Source organism: Homalodisca vitripennis, chromosome 2 (genome assembly GCF_021130785.1).
Source record: "Homalodisca vitripennis isolate AUS2020 chromosome 2, UT_GWSS_2.1, whole genome shotgun sequence".
Lineage (NCBI taxonomy): Eukaryota > Metazoa > Arthropoda > Insecta > Hemiptera > Cicadellidae > Homalodisca > Homalodisca vitripennis.
In genome coordinates, this window is record NC_060208.1 from 82,100,725 (window position 1) to 82,117,709 (window position 16,985).

The 16,985-nt window shown below is 31.2% G+C and overlaps 1 protein-coding gene across 1 annotated transcript in view; it reads left to right on the forward strand.

Annotated features, from left to right (window-relative positions):
* The window catches only part of LOC124355699 (lactase-phlorizin hydrolase-like), a 51,506-nt gene that overhangs the window by 23,706 nt on the left and 10,815 nt on the right, over positions 1-16,985 (forward strand). Inside the window, exons 10-16 of the mRNA XM_046806858.1 lie at positions 363-478; positions 2,303-2,437; positions 4,403-4,509; positions 6,404-6,536; positions 12,648-12,725; positions 15,322-15,451; positions 15,954-16,087. Of these exons, the coding sequence (XP_046662814.1) occupies positions 363-478; positions 2,303-2,437; positions 4,403-4,509; positions 6,404-6,536; positions 12,648-12,725; positions 15,322-15,451; positions 15,954-16,087 (833 nt within the window). The remainder of the gene's footprint in view (positions 1-362; positions 479-2,302; positions 2,438-4,402; positions 4,510-6,403; positions 6,537-12,647; positions 12,726-15,321; positions 15,452-15,953; positions 16,088-16,985) is intronic.

A 16,985-nucleotide genomic window follows, 5' to 3' on the forward strand; every position in this document is an offset into this window, starting at 1 on the left:
TACGCTATATTATTCATTAGTATAGTTAATAGAATCTTATTTAAAAATACGAGTGTATCCATGCTACCAAAAATTTTAAAAGAGTATAAAATGGTTTAAAAAACGGCAAAAATTATTTTTAAATTGGTTTTTGAAGGTTAAAATATTTTTGATTGAATGCAAGTATAGAAAGGAACCTAGTTTATTATATATAAAATTACTCGTAATACAATTTACTGGTGAAATCGGTACGATGCTCTTTATTCAGTATATATTTTCAACCTTTAACCTCACGCCATAAGCTTAATTATTTCACTTTTGAATCGATATTACATTATTATAAATGACTAAAGACGTACCATGAAAAATATATTTTGTTTAAGGTAGCGCCGATTTTTTTGGTCTGAACCACTACTTCAGTTACCATGTGACATCTGGGGATCAGGAGCCTGATCCTTCCATAAATAGGGATGCAGGAATCACACTTCCAGAATTCAAGGTATTTTGCAACAAGTTAATGAACTAACCTATTGTTACAATCTTTTTATATTTTTAGTTGTGGTTCTATTCTGGGTTGTCTGAGAAACTGGCAATATAGACATAATATAACTATATAAAATATGGGCTTGTTTGGAAGAAGTGTATTTTATATGTGATTGTTATCTCAAAATATCAAACTAACGCCACGGTAGTATTTTGAAGGTTTATTTGTACATTTGTAGTCACATATTAAATGATATATTGAATAATTTATAAACTCTAATTTTTTGAAATTGATAAGATTGAATATTTATAAACTAATAAAAAGTCTGTAAATTTTTTTACGTTTGAACTTGTCTTAAAATTAATATGGAATTAAAAAGATGTAATTAGAAACATTTTAAATTTCTGAAATTAATATAATATATCGATAAGAAGATAAGCAAAATTGTTCACCAATTATTATAAACGACAGAGCACTGAAATGCTTCATTGAATGGATAGCCTTCAGGGTATATTAAACACAAATATGCCAGGTTGGGTTGAAATCGGTTAGAAATTTTGAATTAAATAGTTTTATCTCATGTTGCTGCTATAGTATCGTACATATCTCAAAACATTCTATGGCTGCCATCTGGAAACTGAGATGTGGTGCGGTGTCAAAAAATATTGTTGTATAATATTGTCATAATAAAATTAATCATGTTAAAAAATATAAACATAAATATATTTGTTATTTGTTTTTAACTGTTATGAAATAGCTTAAGATATTTACACATATGTTCAATATTTTGGTTTAAGTTGTATTCAAAATAATATTTGATATAAATTTCAACAAACGTTTGAGGTTCGCTAACGAATTTATCCAAGTCATTACTTTGGAAACACTTAAATATATCATGTTTATTTTTAGTTCCGATCTGATATTGTATAATTTCCCAAACTTTGAACTACCATTACTTAAAACTTAACGAGATACCCAAAGAATAAATGTCATTGTAAATATAACCAAAGATTAATAAAATTCTTTTTATTTAACCTACGATACAGAGAAAAGGTCGATATATAACCACTTATTTACGAATATTTGAACGGCTGCCATGTTGAAAACTTAAGATATAAACATGTTCAAGTATAAAATCTGTTTTCAAACTGCTTAAAGTTTTGATTACACGTGCGGATGTTTGCTTGTACTTTACAGGGGATGAGTGAGATGTGAAAGTAGCTCCCATCTTAAAACCTTTTACTACTTAGGGCTGGATAACTAACTTAGTTAAGGGATGTGTAAATCCTATTCCAACAACAAGGAATAGTGTTTACATACCTGAACTAAATTAGAAATTGAGGAGCTATTGTTTTCACAAGTTTGCGTTATATTCATAATGTGATCTTTTTATGACAAAACCGTCCTAAAATGCTTATATTTTTGGAGCGTTCTAAGAGCCAACTGTATGTAGAAAAGATTCATGTCTTTAGGATTATGTCATGTCTCATGTAATTAGGATTAGTGTTATTCTCGAATTAGAAGTATACTAATCTGTATTATAACAATATAATAATAGCTTCTTATTTTTGGTTGGGTGTGTTATGCACCATCGGGGAGGGGAAATATTTCCACAGAATTCCATGATACAGTCATTGTATACGCTACGTCGAAAGATCTCTACCCGGTGTTGGGGCCATTCACTGAGAGACTGCACCTGCTTTTATGTAGCACCCTGTGGATAATCCCCAATCCTGCACACAGTTTGCTTTGGAACCAGCCTAGAACTATCTTGGAAGTGATACACTTGCTGAATACTGTTCATGCCAATATTCCTGATCAGTTATGTATTGTTTCCAGCTGTATCCCAAAGGACTCAGACTTCTCCTGAACTTAATTAAGACTAAATACAACAACCCACCGGTCTTCATAGCGGAGAGTGGATGGGAGGACAGCAGTGAGTTTAATGACACTATTAGGGTCGAGTATTACCATGTAAGTATTACTTGCAAATATCATACTTTTTTCCTTCAAATACCAGTAAAAGGTAGCTAATGCAACTCCGACAGTTGTTACATTTAATAAAATTTAAAAATTTAGTATTTGACCTCCTCAAAGTTTTATTTTTGTAATTTAAATTATGCTGTTTTGCTAAAAGTTTCTTTACTGTCGATTTGTTTACAGAAACAGGTTTTTAGAAACTTGATAACACTTTCATGTAAAAAGTTATATTTGGTGTTAAAAAAATATTGTTATCTTATGCTAAGTCATTTTCACCATCCTTGTCCATGTCGTCATCGTCATGGAAATTAAGCCAATCGTCTATTTTTACATCGGGTATATCCATGGTGCAATAAACACTAGATATAAAACCATAAAATACCCAAGACAGGTGTCATGCCAGAAACATGGATGCTGTATGCACTGCTTGACTACAGGGAACTAACCAAGCTCAAACACACATGAGATGATCATAGAAGTGCTGACGCTTAGTAAAAAACGCCAGAAATACTTGCGCGTGGCGCATTGCAATATAAAAGCTTCTTTAAATATTACAGCATCAATATAAAGATACGTTATATTAAGTCAGTAGCTCAATTTTACGCAATCGCTTTGGACCTAATATTGCGTCAAATGCCGTAAAGGGGTTAATAGAGCCTATGATGGTACAAAATACCACTAAACACCTGTTTACTTGTTGTTTTGATTAGAACCTGTAGACGAGACATTGAATTTCTCAATGCCAGTTTTCCAGTATTTAATTAATTTTCTAAATACAGTAAATGCAACTAAAATAAATTCTCTTTTCATGATTGTGAGTGATAAAGAATATTTGTATTAATTAATGGAAATTGCAATATTCAGAATTGTTTCTTCCTTTTTCAAACTTTTCAATTTCGATGTTATACTCATCGAAAATTACCCTTTACCACTTTATCAGTCGCGGAACCAAAGAGTTCATTCAATGGATTTGTTGTAAATAAAGTTTAGAAATATATAATAAAATATAATACAACTTAAAAAGCATTTATTTTAAAATAAATGGTAGAAAATTAAGTTTGTTTGGTAGAAAGAGAATAAATGTATTTTTATAGTTCTGATTTAAACGGATTGTATGAAAATAGACTTCAAATTTCGAGGTTTTAAAAGAATTATGATAAAAATAGGACACATGGAGTTAATTATGAATTCTAAGTTACGATATATACTATTTACTGATGCAATAGTTTTATTGTAACTCTGTATGGTGGAGAACGAGAGTGCCTGACACAATTTAGTATATAGAAAGTTAATAATACAGAGTGCATTTAAATCAACACTTGCATTCACGTGTGAAAAATATTTGCTGTAGGTATGTTTGAAGGGTGGTTGGTTTTATTCGTTTATATCGAGATGGGAAATAAAATTAAGTGCCGTGTAACGGTCTAAATAGTCATAGTTTATTTTTAATTCTAAAAACAGAACTATACCCGTACGTAAATATCTAATACAATTACAAGTAAATGGGTTCAATAGATTACTAAACATAAATAGTATCGTAGTATAAAAAAATCTTTGACTCATTTAATTTCATTTGGATTAATTAATGAAAGTATTTCTGACTACTGTAGATGAGATGATTTTGTAGTAAATTGATCTTTCTTACCTCAAATACTTCCTTGTAAATTGGGTTAAATGATATCCATATAGCTACAAAGATCAAAATTTTGGAGTAATTATTGAATTGTCTACTCTATAAGACTACATAAAAAATCTATGATACCAATTCTTAGGTCTTAAATATTTTCAAATATAGATTTAAATATTATGTATCGCTTTGACATGTCTCTGTCGAGAAGGTAATATTTTGTTACTGCCATGTTTAGAACATCTAAAGACATAAGATTATATAACTTTAGTAATTTTGCTGTATAAATATGTAGTATTAAAGCTATTTTAAGTATGAACGTACTTTTGCAGAACTATCTGGAGCAGGTACTGTTGGCGATCCACGAAGACGGATGTAATGTTATTGGCTACACAGCTTGGTCTCTGATGGACAACTTTGAGTGGAACAGAGCGTACTCGTGAGTATCCTTATCCTTGTTTTATTCAGAGTACTAATCCACAATCAAGACAATGTTTTGTTCGGTACTCGAGAGCATCCTTACCCAGAATCAAGATTGTTGTTCGGTACCCGTCAATATATTTATACACAGTCAAGATTGTCGTTCCATACTTGTGAGTATCCTTCTTCACAATTAATATTATGCTGTACTCGTGAGTGACTTTACTAAAATTAATATTTCTATGTTAGACGACTCTCAATATCTATATCAACACTCGAAAGTAAGATGAACTGTACTTGAAGTAGCACCGGAATCAAGGTACTTGAAGGTCTTGCAAGATTTTGCGAGATAAGAATGAATATGACATGATTCTCACATTTAATAAAGATCTACGCATTATTTTAAGTAATCGATTGTTGTAAAAATTAGATCTGAAAATTGATAGCTTTTTCTGACATATCTCAGTGCTAGAGAATATTAGAGTATATATGGTCCTCCATCGGGTTCCGGAGATCGCACGGTGCGGAAGGTGGTAACACACCGATAGGAGGCAGAAACAAGATGACTAACCCCTGTTTGGCGTGAGGTTTAATTAATACATTTTTTTAAATCTATCTTTTTATACATTTCCAATCAAAGTTAATTGCTGTTTATTAGATAATGAATTTTAATAATCTCAATGGTCTATGTCTATTGCATTTATTATTATTTAAATGATGCAGTAATGTTTACACACATAACCATACCTGTATCTTTAAAAATTGTTCCTAATGCAATATTAAAATTCAGTACTTTAGTTCTAAAGTATATAATATTTCAGTCCTATATTCCTCTTGGAGCTAACTTACTGTAAAGTAACTAGATGCATTTAAAACACATTTGGGTTTAAATATCTGTATATCAAAGTGAACAAAGATATCATTAAGTTTTGTACAATAAATTTAGTTCTAGTTTTGAATGGTTTATAAAATTGGCGCCATCCTGTTGGTCCAGAAATTTTATTTAAATTTTATGAGTTGCTAACGACATTTAACTTGGATTTTCCACTCTAGTGTTCATTCTCTATTGCACTATTTGAATCGTTGACCGTAATGAAATCCGAAGCAACGTTATACTTAAATACTTCTTAAAAGAATTTAGGAGTTTGTAAATATCCAAATAGTTATCACAGCTGTTTTTCGCCAACAAACTCGCCAACTTATGAATATACACTCAGATTGTATGCCACGCTAAAGAGAGTTTGCTGACAATAACTAACGCCACTTGTATAAGAGGTTGTATGCCATTCCTTTCATTGTATAATCACTGTGAAATTTGTTAGTCAATTTTTAACATAGTAATTTGACTTAAGATCATAACAAAACTGCAGAAGTTTAAATAAATGTATGAATAATTTGCTGAAACTATGTTATAATCCAGTAAGAGCATTTTTTTTATTAAATTATACCTTAAAGGAGTTTTTTTAACTCATAAAAACAATTAATGTATATAAATAAATCAAATAAAGTAGTGCCTTACAATTTAAAAATAAAATTTAGAGATTAGATCCTCAGTTTTAATTGTACAAACTTAAGGAGTGCAGTTTATATTAAAATAAAGTAATATGAAAATTACACTTTATAAATATATGGGAAAAAAATAGATGTTGCTAGTGATATTACTAGTAATGATAGCATAATTAAATAGCTTTGACAGGTTGTATATATTTCTCAATTTACAGCCAAATAATATTAAGATTCATCATTTTATTAATGTTTCTACATTGTAATGAAAAGTTCATGATTTATAATTTAGTTTACAAATAGCAATATGGTACTTGAGAAACTGTCTCTGTTGGCTTTGCCTTTTTCTACTGGCACATAATGTATTTGGTCCAGTTCTCCTGCATCTGAAACGTTTTTACCTGTTCCAGAGTAAAGTTCGGGCTCTGGCACGTGGACTTCAACAGCACAGAAAGAACAAGGAGTATGAAATTGTCAGCACATTACTTCAAGAAACTGACAGAAACGAGAGAGCTTCCTAGTATTCCATTCTCGATTCACAGTGAATAAAATTTATAAAAAAAGTTTCGATTACTTTATTGAACTTCACTAGTTTATTTGTATGTGAAACAGCTCCACTGCCTTCAGGTCTTTCGCTGGTTTACTATTACTTTTCAACCCTTAATGATCAGTTGTCCCAACTTTCTTATGGCTCACAGCTCATTTGTCTAGGAGCAAAGAGCCAATGTGCTTTGTATAAGCACACAATATAGTTTTACGTGTGTCCTTAGGATAAATAATGTGTATGCTATTTACGTGATTATGAGGTAAGCGACTTTGATACTATGATGTTATGATTTTGTAGGCGATAAGATGTTCGGTGCTTTATTTGGATTCGACCGGAGTACGAATCGATAGTTTGACACTAAAAAGAGTGCTGTAAGCTTAGTATGGTTTGCAAAGTGGTGACGAATAGCTGGCGAGTTCCTGTATTAAGTGTTCTACATATTTCGAAAGTGGTCAAGTAGCAAGATAACCCTCTATAGATTAGCTCTATCTTTGAAGTACAATATAGAGGAAAGCAATATTAGATCCCAGTGAGCGCAATACTTTGGCGTGGTGTTTTTTCTTAAGTTTGTTGTTTTAAGTTATTAGTGACAAGCTAAACTTCCTGACCGCTTGAATAAATCATGACAGATTCTTCCGAACCAGACAAATGAACATATATATTCCTGATTGTTTTATATATATATATATATATGTGTGTGTGTGTGTGTGTGTGTGTGTGTGTGTGTGTGTGTGTGTGTGTGTGTGTGTGTGTGTGTGTGTGTGTGTGTGTGTGTGTGTGTGTGTGTGTGTGTGTGTGTGTGTGTGTGTGTGTGTGTGTGTGTGTGTGTGTGTGTGTGTGTGTGTGTGTGTGTATATGTATATTCACGTTCACAACTGTAAGAGTCGGCTGGATTACAAATCGGATCAGTATGATAGGCATTACCTGCAACTATTCCACATTTCCGGTTTGCACAATTACTCGCTTTTCATAAGTTGTTGTTTTCATCTTCTTTTAGGGAGTGGTATTTATGCCATGAAACCACACGTTTTTTTATATTCAAAATTTAATAATTGATTCCAGTTAGTTGCCTAATTCTTATTTTTACTTTAACTTTTAGTCCACAAATAACTTGTTAAGAACAATTATATTTTCAGGAATTTTTAATTTATATATATTATATATCTTTGTAATTTCGTATCTTTATTTTTGCGTCTGTTAAACATTTCAAGATGCGTTCGTAAAGATGACAATGACCCGTTTGAAGAAGGGTTTGTAAATGTGGTAGTGCTGCATAATGTTCTTTCCTCAAGTTTTCAAACGAATTTTTACTACCCTTACCAGTAAAATACTTCAATATATGATCAATTGATTCCCCAAAACCTGAAAACGTAGAAACAGTGTTTCAGTTAAATATATCATTAGACAACATATGATTAACTGTGATACAGTATAGATGTAGGTTATATTTGTTCAGTTTCTAAATTATGAAAGAGTAACCACACGTTATTTCAGATTTTGTTACAATTTGATATGTTTGTTATAGGTTACTTAGTTTGGTATATTCGATTAATAAAGCAACTTTTTGTTTTCGATTAATATACATTTTTAAAAGCTTCGTTGTGTGTTTTTTCAAGAATGACAAACGGTTTTGTCTTATAATGCTTAAGGTCCTACTAGTGACCTACTATTCTTATAATTAGATTAGTTTGCAGAGCTAATGTAGTATTTTGGGCAATTTTACAATTGAATTTGGTACTCAATGGTTTTTTTATCACACGTTAAATCACCATTAATCTTGTAAACTTTTTTAGTATAACTGCTTTGAAATGATAACTCTTCCATTTACATACGAGGATATATATATATATATATATATATATATATATATATATATATATATATATATATATATAGGATCTTGATTTGTTACATGGATGGTCTCCGTCAAATTTGGTTTCTATGATATAAAAAATAAACTTTATTATTTTAATTTCACTTTTTTCAAAGTCATGGAGTCATAATTAAGCATTTTTTGTAGCTGGCATTAAAAATTTAACTAAGCTGAAAAAGGTTTGTTTAAGGAAAATCAATTTCCCAATTAAGGATTTTATTGATATTTTTATTGCTGATAACTAAGGTTCATATATTTTTTTTTTAATTAAAAAGAACTATATTTTGGCCTTGAATGTCTGTAACACTTAAAGGGATCTCTGCTCATTTTGAGTACACCTGTGATTAGGCCTCGGTGAATCACGTCTTACACACAAGAGATTGCGAGTCAAGCAGAGAGCAGTTTTGAGTACACCTGTGATTAGGCCCCGGTGAATCACGTCTTACACACAAGAGATTGCGAGTCAAGCATTCACAATTTATATACCACAAGTTAATAAAGGTTTCACATATGCGTCTTTCATTATTACTCTAAGCATTCATGCGCACTATGAATGCAGGTAAATCGCAAACATAAAAAGTGGGCATAGAATGATTAGGATCTATGTTATTATCTCACGTTTCTACTCCAACTATTACCCCTCTTACTCAATCATCCTGAGGAAGTGTGAGACACTTACATAAGAATGGAGACGAAAAAAGAATACGGAAATGAACGGATAATTAATTGGCTCTACTTACCTCAATTATCTGACTACTATCAAACATGATAAAACGTTCCTTATCTTTACCAGGCACTTAAGCAAACACGAAGCTAACTAACCTATTTCACGTTACGGGTTATTGTAATTAGCTGGAATACTACTTTACATATTTATACAACTACTGCTACCATATCAGTTCAAGTACTACACGGTTCTACTCAGGTAATGTAGCGTACGGTTTAGACTGCTAAAAACATATGTTGTGTGATTTAATTATTCTTATCTAAATACGTATATATATATATCCCAAAAAGTTGACAAATAAATGAATAAGCATTTTATTTAAATATTTAATTGCTTTTGTTTATTGCATTATCTGATTATTTTGCACTGTATTTTATAATATGCAATTATATTACAGAGCGTGAGATATTATTGTTCTAAGGTCCGTTGTGCCTAGTTATTTTAAGAACATGATATATAAAATGATGGATGATATACCGTATTACCTGTTTGTTAGATTTATTGGCAGTTAACGTGCAGAAACTCATTGTGTTCCTTAAACTGGCAGCAACAAAATAACTACGTATAATCTTTCTTTACAGAGGTTCATTAAAGTCTAGACCCTTTTTAAAATCTCCGCTCTTCGTAGGGCTAAGGGAGTTTATGTTTCAGATTATCCTCCCAGATTTCCATCATTACTGACTAATAACGTCATTTTAAAAGACCTCGCGTTGAAGTTTCTTCCAATCAGATTTGAAATAAGTAGAAGCTTAGATAAAGATAACAAGAGCAATACAATTGTAGTATTTTTAATAGTAAGTACATTTTTTATCGTTTCAAATAGAAATATGCGTTTTTAATAAAAGAAATACTACATTTTTCCGTCTATAGTTTGAATTCTTTATTAAAGTTTTATTATTTAAAATAAATAGCACAGTTTTATCAAATTTTGAGCGTCTATCCCTTTTCTGTTGGTTACAAATGTATATACTGTATTTGTATCATTGAATTAATTAAAATGGGCAACTCATACCTTAGAAATAGTTTTGATAACAGAAATATTTAATATGAGACACGCTTGGTTTCCGATTTTAATAAATTAATGTATTACTAAATAATTGCGTTAATTTTAGTTTAGAACGTCATAATTATGTAAAAAGTACACATTTCTATTACATACAGTTTTAAAATAAATATAAAAATACACTAATATATCTCATGTAACTTGAATGAACTAAAATGAATACTATGGGAAAATTCTTCACCAGGCAGTAATGTAAATACAAAGTGACTATAAAAAAGATAGCAAAACTTCAAAAGTGGTTAAAAACATTACAATAAAAACAAGTCATATAAATGAGAGTATTGCAATTGTAATTTAATCTATATCTGTCCGTTTTAGATTATAATATTTCTCTAACTAACCGTTAAAGTTAATAAAGTCAAGTTTTTATACATCTTTTATATTATAATTATGATTTATTATGTATAAAAAATAATATTTATTCAACACATTCGAAAGTGGTGATTCGTTGAAATTATTAATCTTTAATTTCACAAAAATTATATAATTTTAATTATGTATGTAAATTATATGTAATTAAAAATGTTATTCTTGTGAAATTTGCATTAAATAGTAGTATTCAAAGTTAAATATAAAACATAAAGAGAATTTTCTAAAGTTCTTCAGAAATACTAAATAACGTTTATATTGTAACTCTAAGAACCCTATGAAGTGCGGTTTTGACATTTCGCAGACTTTTATATTCAGTTTCTTAGCAACTTGCATCAAGATTTGGTTTTAAGTTCTTTCAAATAAAAATGTATCACTGAATGTGTCACTAAACGCTAATCTCTAAAACGTCTACGCCACTTTAGCTAATTATTTAAAAAGATATATTTTGAAATCCAAGAAAAGGTATTCATGAAGCGAAATATCTGAAAAAAGAATTCCCGGAATATTTACAATTCGTAAAAATTGTTAATATTTATGTTTCATAATTCAAATTTAACTCTCACTAAAGTTCGTCAAAGAGGCTGTAATATTTGTTTATATTTAATTTTAGAACAATATTTGATGAACAATAGTAGTATAATGCAGATATCGATGAATGTTAATATTTATCTGTTATTCCTAAATACTTTTATTATATTTACAAGTTTTAAACATATAATTAATGCATTGGAAATACCATTTAAATGTTTTTATTATATGTATTTCCGATAGTGTGTGTTTTTTCTCAATCATCTTTAAACAACTGCACCAAATAGATTGAAATTTTTTATGGACATTCTTAGTTCCCTAGCGAAAGTACAAGGGCCTAGTATAGGTTTTACTAGGCCCTCGAAAATTCCTCCGGGCTAAGCCAAACTAAAGTTGCGAAAAATCCCATCTTGGTCTCTAAAGTTATATTACAACCAACACATATTATTAATTGAAAGAGCCTAGTACATGTAACTAACTGTTCTATTAAACAATGTTTTACAACAGCACCCTATGTGTTTCATAAATTTAATCACCTTTATAAAATTGCTTATATATATATATATATAGTCTTGAAAGCATAGAATCAGCTTGATAGTAACAACACTTGTTATTTGAAAATTTTCTACAACTGCTGTTGTGTATGGAGTAAGAAAAAAAATCAAGATAATAAAATTAAAATTGTTAGTAAAAATATACTTTTCACTGTAAATTTGAGCAAATATTAAGCATGCAAGTGCCTGGTCTGTGCTCTACTGCAGATGTCAAAGCCAAGGTTACTATCTATTTTTTAATATAAATTTAAAAACTTTTATAAACACCATTTTAGTTGTCTTTTAACATATTTTAATGATCAAGGCATTACTTACCAAGGCAATCTCAACATTAGTGTCGGAAATATGTCACTTGAACCAGAAGTGCTCATATACGTGCAAAGCCCATGAAATTACGCGTGAATCTCGGGAAACTACTAGTTTCAAATTATCTTCTAGGTTTTTAACGAAAGCAAGCCGTAGTCTAATCTGTTTGTCTGGTGGTTTGGAATTTTTAACAAACATTAGGTTGAATACATAAATTATATTTTTAATATTCAGTATTAAATAAAAATACAATATTAATATACAATTTATATTGCATATTAAATATTAAAGTGTTGTATTTTGTTTATAAATTAAAATTCAAGATTTTTATAGACTTGCCCAGTTTAAAATTTTTGTATTGCCATTGAAAGAAACACTGGTTTCTGTTTTTTGATTGCGCATATGGTAGTAGGTAAAATACACGGATATACCAGTAGCCTACAATATTGTGACACAGAATTAAAGCGAAAGACACCCACATTAAAAAATACCGATCTGTAACGGTCTATTACGTAAAGTAGACATAACTTTGATTTTATTCGATTGCACACGTATTGTAAGCTGGTTATCTCCTCACCGACAGAAGAGTGTAAAATGGTAAAACAATTCGATAGTAGGTGTGCAATTTATGTAGATAATAATATGTACTCATACATAGTCGACTGTCCTATCTGTTTGTTTTAGAGAGGAAAACGTAACACTTTAAAGACAATGTCCAGCAGCATGATTGAATATGAAGCTCTTACACTCTTGGCTATCACCGTAAGTATGAGGAGCACAAGTTTATTATTCAGAATTAAATATAACGGATTGTTAAATGGAAAGAACAGTTAGCCAAACAATCACTGATGGAAAGTTTTAAATCCTTGTTATTAAATAACAGAACGGAAATGTGCTTGATTGTGTTTTACATAAAACACAAACCCACAAATATATGTATATGTTGTATGTATATATGTATATGTTATTATATGTAATAGATACATATATCTATTAAACTAAGCAACACTTTTAGACCTTTAAATTACTCAGACAAAATTGAAAAATCAAATAAACAAACCAAAACATCCACCAAGTAGCTTTAATTATAAAACACAACAAAAGTTTATTACAGGATTATTTCCTGGACTACACAACATTAAGAGTATTATGAAAATTTCCCATACTGTCTTACTATCCTCTCTAGATACCCTAACTTTTATGAATAAAGCACCTAGCGTAATATTTCGCAAACATACAAATTTGAAAACCCGTTACTAATGGATGTGAACCACGTTGCGGGTCGTGCAAAATTATGAAAAACTATAAGGCATTTAAAAGTAGCGTAACTGGTTTAACACATCCTATCATTGGCAAAGTAAACTGTGCCCCTAAGAATGTAAAAGGTGATTTTTTTTATTGGTGCGGTTTTTAAAATTAAATAAAAAAATGAAAAACAACCTGCATTGACATAAAAATGCATTTATTTGAACTACAGTGTCATGACATTAACGTTTAAAAATGATTTCTGGTATATGGGCTCCATTTAGTTCGCGTAGAAAGCCCAATCGAGAAGTCCAATTTTCGAATACTTTTTCCAGCAGCTGTGGTTGAATTCCGCCAATAACTCGACGAATGTTAGCTTCCAAGTCATTTAAAGTTTGTGGCTTGTCAGCGTATACTTGAGACTTAACTTATCCCCACAGAAAGTAGTCTGTTGGCGTGATATCACACGACCGTGGGGGCCAGTTGACACTACCTCTAAATGAGATGATACGTTCACCAAATGTTTCTACCAAGAGGCCAATTGTGTCGTTTGCCGTGTGGCACGTCGCGCCGTCTTGTTGGAACCAGACATTTTCTAAATCCACTTCAAGTTCGTTTAGCTGAGGAAAGAAAATGTCCCGTAACATTGCCCGATAGCGTTGAACATTTACCGTAACAGTCTGGCCAGCATTGTCTTTAAAAAAATAAGGGCCAATAACACCACCTGCCCAAATGGCGCACCAAACGGTAAGTTTTTGTGGATGAAGGGGCATACCAACAAATTCTTTTGGGTTTTCATCACTCCAAATCCGACAATTCTGTTTGTTGACAAAGCCGCATAACCAGAAATGAGCCTCATCACTGAAAAAAATCTTGCCTGCGAAAGCTGGGTCACGTGTTATCTTATGTTGAGCTCATTCAACGAAATCAAGACGCTTGCGATAGTCTAATCATTTCAGTTCTTGCACCAACTGAATCTTGTATGAATATAGACGTAGATCCTTCCGTAAGATATTCCATAGAGTTGAGTAGCAGATCGCTAATTTGCTGCGCATGATGACGAATCGACACACTTGGATCCTCTTCAACACTACGAGCAACAGCATCAACAGCCTCTTCGGTCCTTACTGTGCGGCGTCTCTGCCGATGCTTGTCAACAAGAGTGTGGGTATTACGAAAACGATTAACCAAAGCTCGAATACCTGACTCTGATGGACGATTATGAGGTCCGTAAATCGGACGAATAGCTCGGTAAGTTGCCCGAACTGAACTGCGGTTTTCAAAATAAATTTGCACTATTCGCAAACGCTCTTCTTTTTTAAGTCTGTTCATGGTTACTATACAATAATACGCACTAGACAATACAAATATCGAAATGACATAAGATAATAAACAAAGATCAGCTGTTTTATTCAAATTTAATTGTTGTGTTTAATAGTGGTGCCAACTTAAAAACCACACCAATAAAAAAATCACCCTTTAGTTTATCAAATTAATTGTAAGTTTTGTCAAACTCAGTGCATTGGACAAATATATAACCACATTAGTCAGAATAAGAGGGTACAGATTTAATATTTTTAATAAAGACAAGGAGAAGCCATTGGCCAAACATGCTGCTGAGCACAAAAGAGAAAAAAATTAAGAGTTTTAAGATCTTACAGGGATTAATAAGGTCTTCCCTTATCCTGAAAAAAGTTTTAATAGGCTAAAATTAAAAAATCTAGAACAAGCCCATCAGTTACTTTTAAAATCTAAATACGGTACCCAAATGTTTTAAATTTAAGATAAAAGTGACTTTTCCAAATTTACTTCTGTCCCATTAACAGCTGGGTCTTTGAATGTTTTAGTTGCTTATTTATATTTGTGGTTATTTTCTTCTTATTTGTTGTGTTTCTTGTTCTTTTGATATTTTTATTTTGCTTCCTGAAGATGTGGGTATAAAATCCCAAGAAATATAGAAGCTTTATATCTTTCTTTTGAAATACAATGAAATTGAAATACTATGAAATACTATATATAAAATATGTATAATTTATTGTTACACCAATGTAGTATAAAGAACCGAAAAGACTCTGGTTTATGCCAAATTAAACCAAATATTTGGCATTTGAAGTTACAGTTATGGACTAAGAATATTAAGGCAGAATCATTAGTCCCACCCCTTAGCCGGTCTCTTCCTCCAGGATTCCACCTTAGTTGTGCCACATCTGCCTACCAGATTGAGGGAGCCTGGAATGAAGATGGTAAGTGTCTAAAACATATTAAAATTATTTTAATATGTTTCAATATCTTTATTCAATATTGTACACACACTGCTCTAATATAAGGATTGTTTAAAGACATTATTCTTCTTTGCTAAATAAGTCAACTAATTTGACTCCATCCACTTTATGGCATAAGAATAATAGTTTATTTCCTCAGGTCCTAAGTGGTACAACAATATTAATTGTTAAAAAAACCAATCGGTCTTTCGACTCTTGGAGGCAGTGTTCATGTTAAAACATTTGAATTTTGCAAAAAAAAAAATGGTCAATTTAAAAGATATAAATTTAAAAAGTAATACAGAAAAGTGTCATTGGGGCTCAAATGTATGTTTGCGAATAAATAGGTGACAATTTATCTAGGTCATATAATCTAATATGATTGTATTTTCCAATATGCAGTTATCTACAGCCATAAGGTGTAAATGTTTTCCTTTTTGGTTGTCATTATATACCTAATGGGATTGATATCGTGCTTTAACAGGCAAAGGTGAAAACATCTGGGACCGCTTCACCCACACTCGGCCACAACAGATAGAGGATGGATCTAACGGTGACGTGGCGTGCGACTCTTACCACAAGTATAAGGAAGACGTGAGGATCATCAAGGAGACTGGTGTGAGTAAGGTGCATCCTTAGGTTGTAACCAGTAATAGGTTTGCCACAACACACAACGATCCTTGGCCCACTCAGCTTCCAGACAGAAGCGAACAGTTCATTACCATATCTCTGTTAAAATAAAAATCTTATTATTGAGTTTATGAATTTTTATCCTGACATTGACTAGTCAAGCAGTTTTTTTAACAGCGACAACAATAATCAGTATTATTAACACCAACAACAATAGATAGTCAATGAATATTATTAATCCTTTGAATCTTACAACTCTTGAAGATGAGATTGGCTGTTCACATTTTATAGCTAGTCAGACAATGTCATTAAAAATTATTGCCTCCACTTTTCACTAATGGTTATTTTACACTTATGTTCCTATCTCACATTCAGTTTTTAACGTTTAAAAATGATTTTTGTTTAACTTAAATATATATAGAACTTTTTTGTTTGAAGTTTGTTTTTGACGATGGAAGGATTGTGAAGGAAACAGAATTTTCCGGACATTTTCCATCGTTCAGTGATAAAAAAACTCAATAACATTTCGTTTCGAGATCTGCAATATGATCTCTTCTTCAGGTGAATTACTAACCTAACACATAATCACAAAATATGTGTGTCAACCTCAATAACCCTAAGACATGCACTTAATAAAAAACTAAACACAACACAAATTACTAAAACTAAACTACAGAATACAGGTCACTTACGCCTGTAACAACGCTTTGGTATGATTTGTTTATTTTAACCTAGTTTGTAATTATGTGTTATTTTAGTTTACCTGAAGAAGAAATCACATTTCAGATCTCGAAACGTAGTGTTACTAAGTTTTTGTATCACTGAACGGTGGCAAATGTCCGGAAAATCCTGTTACCTTCATATGTAGAACAATGAGAGTGTTTGC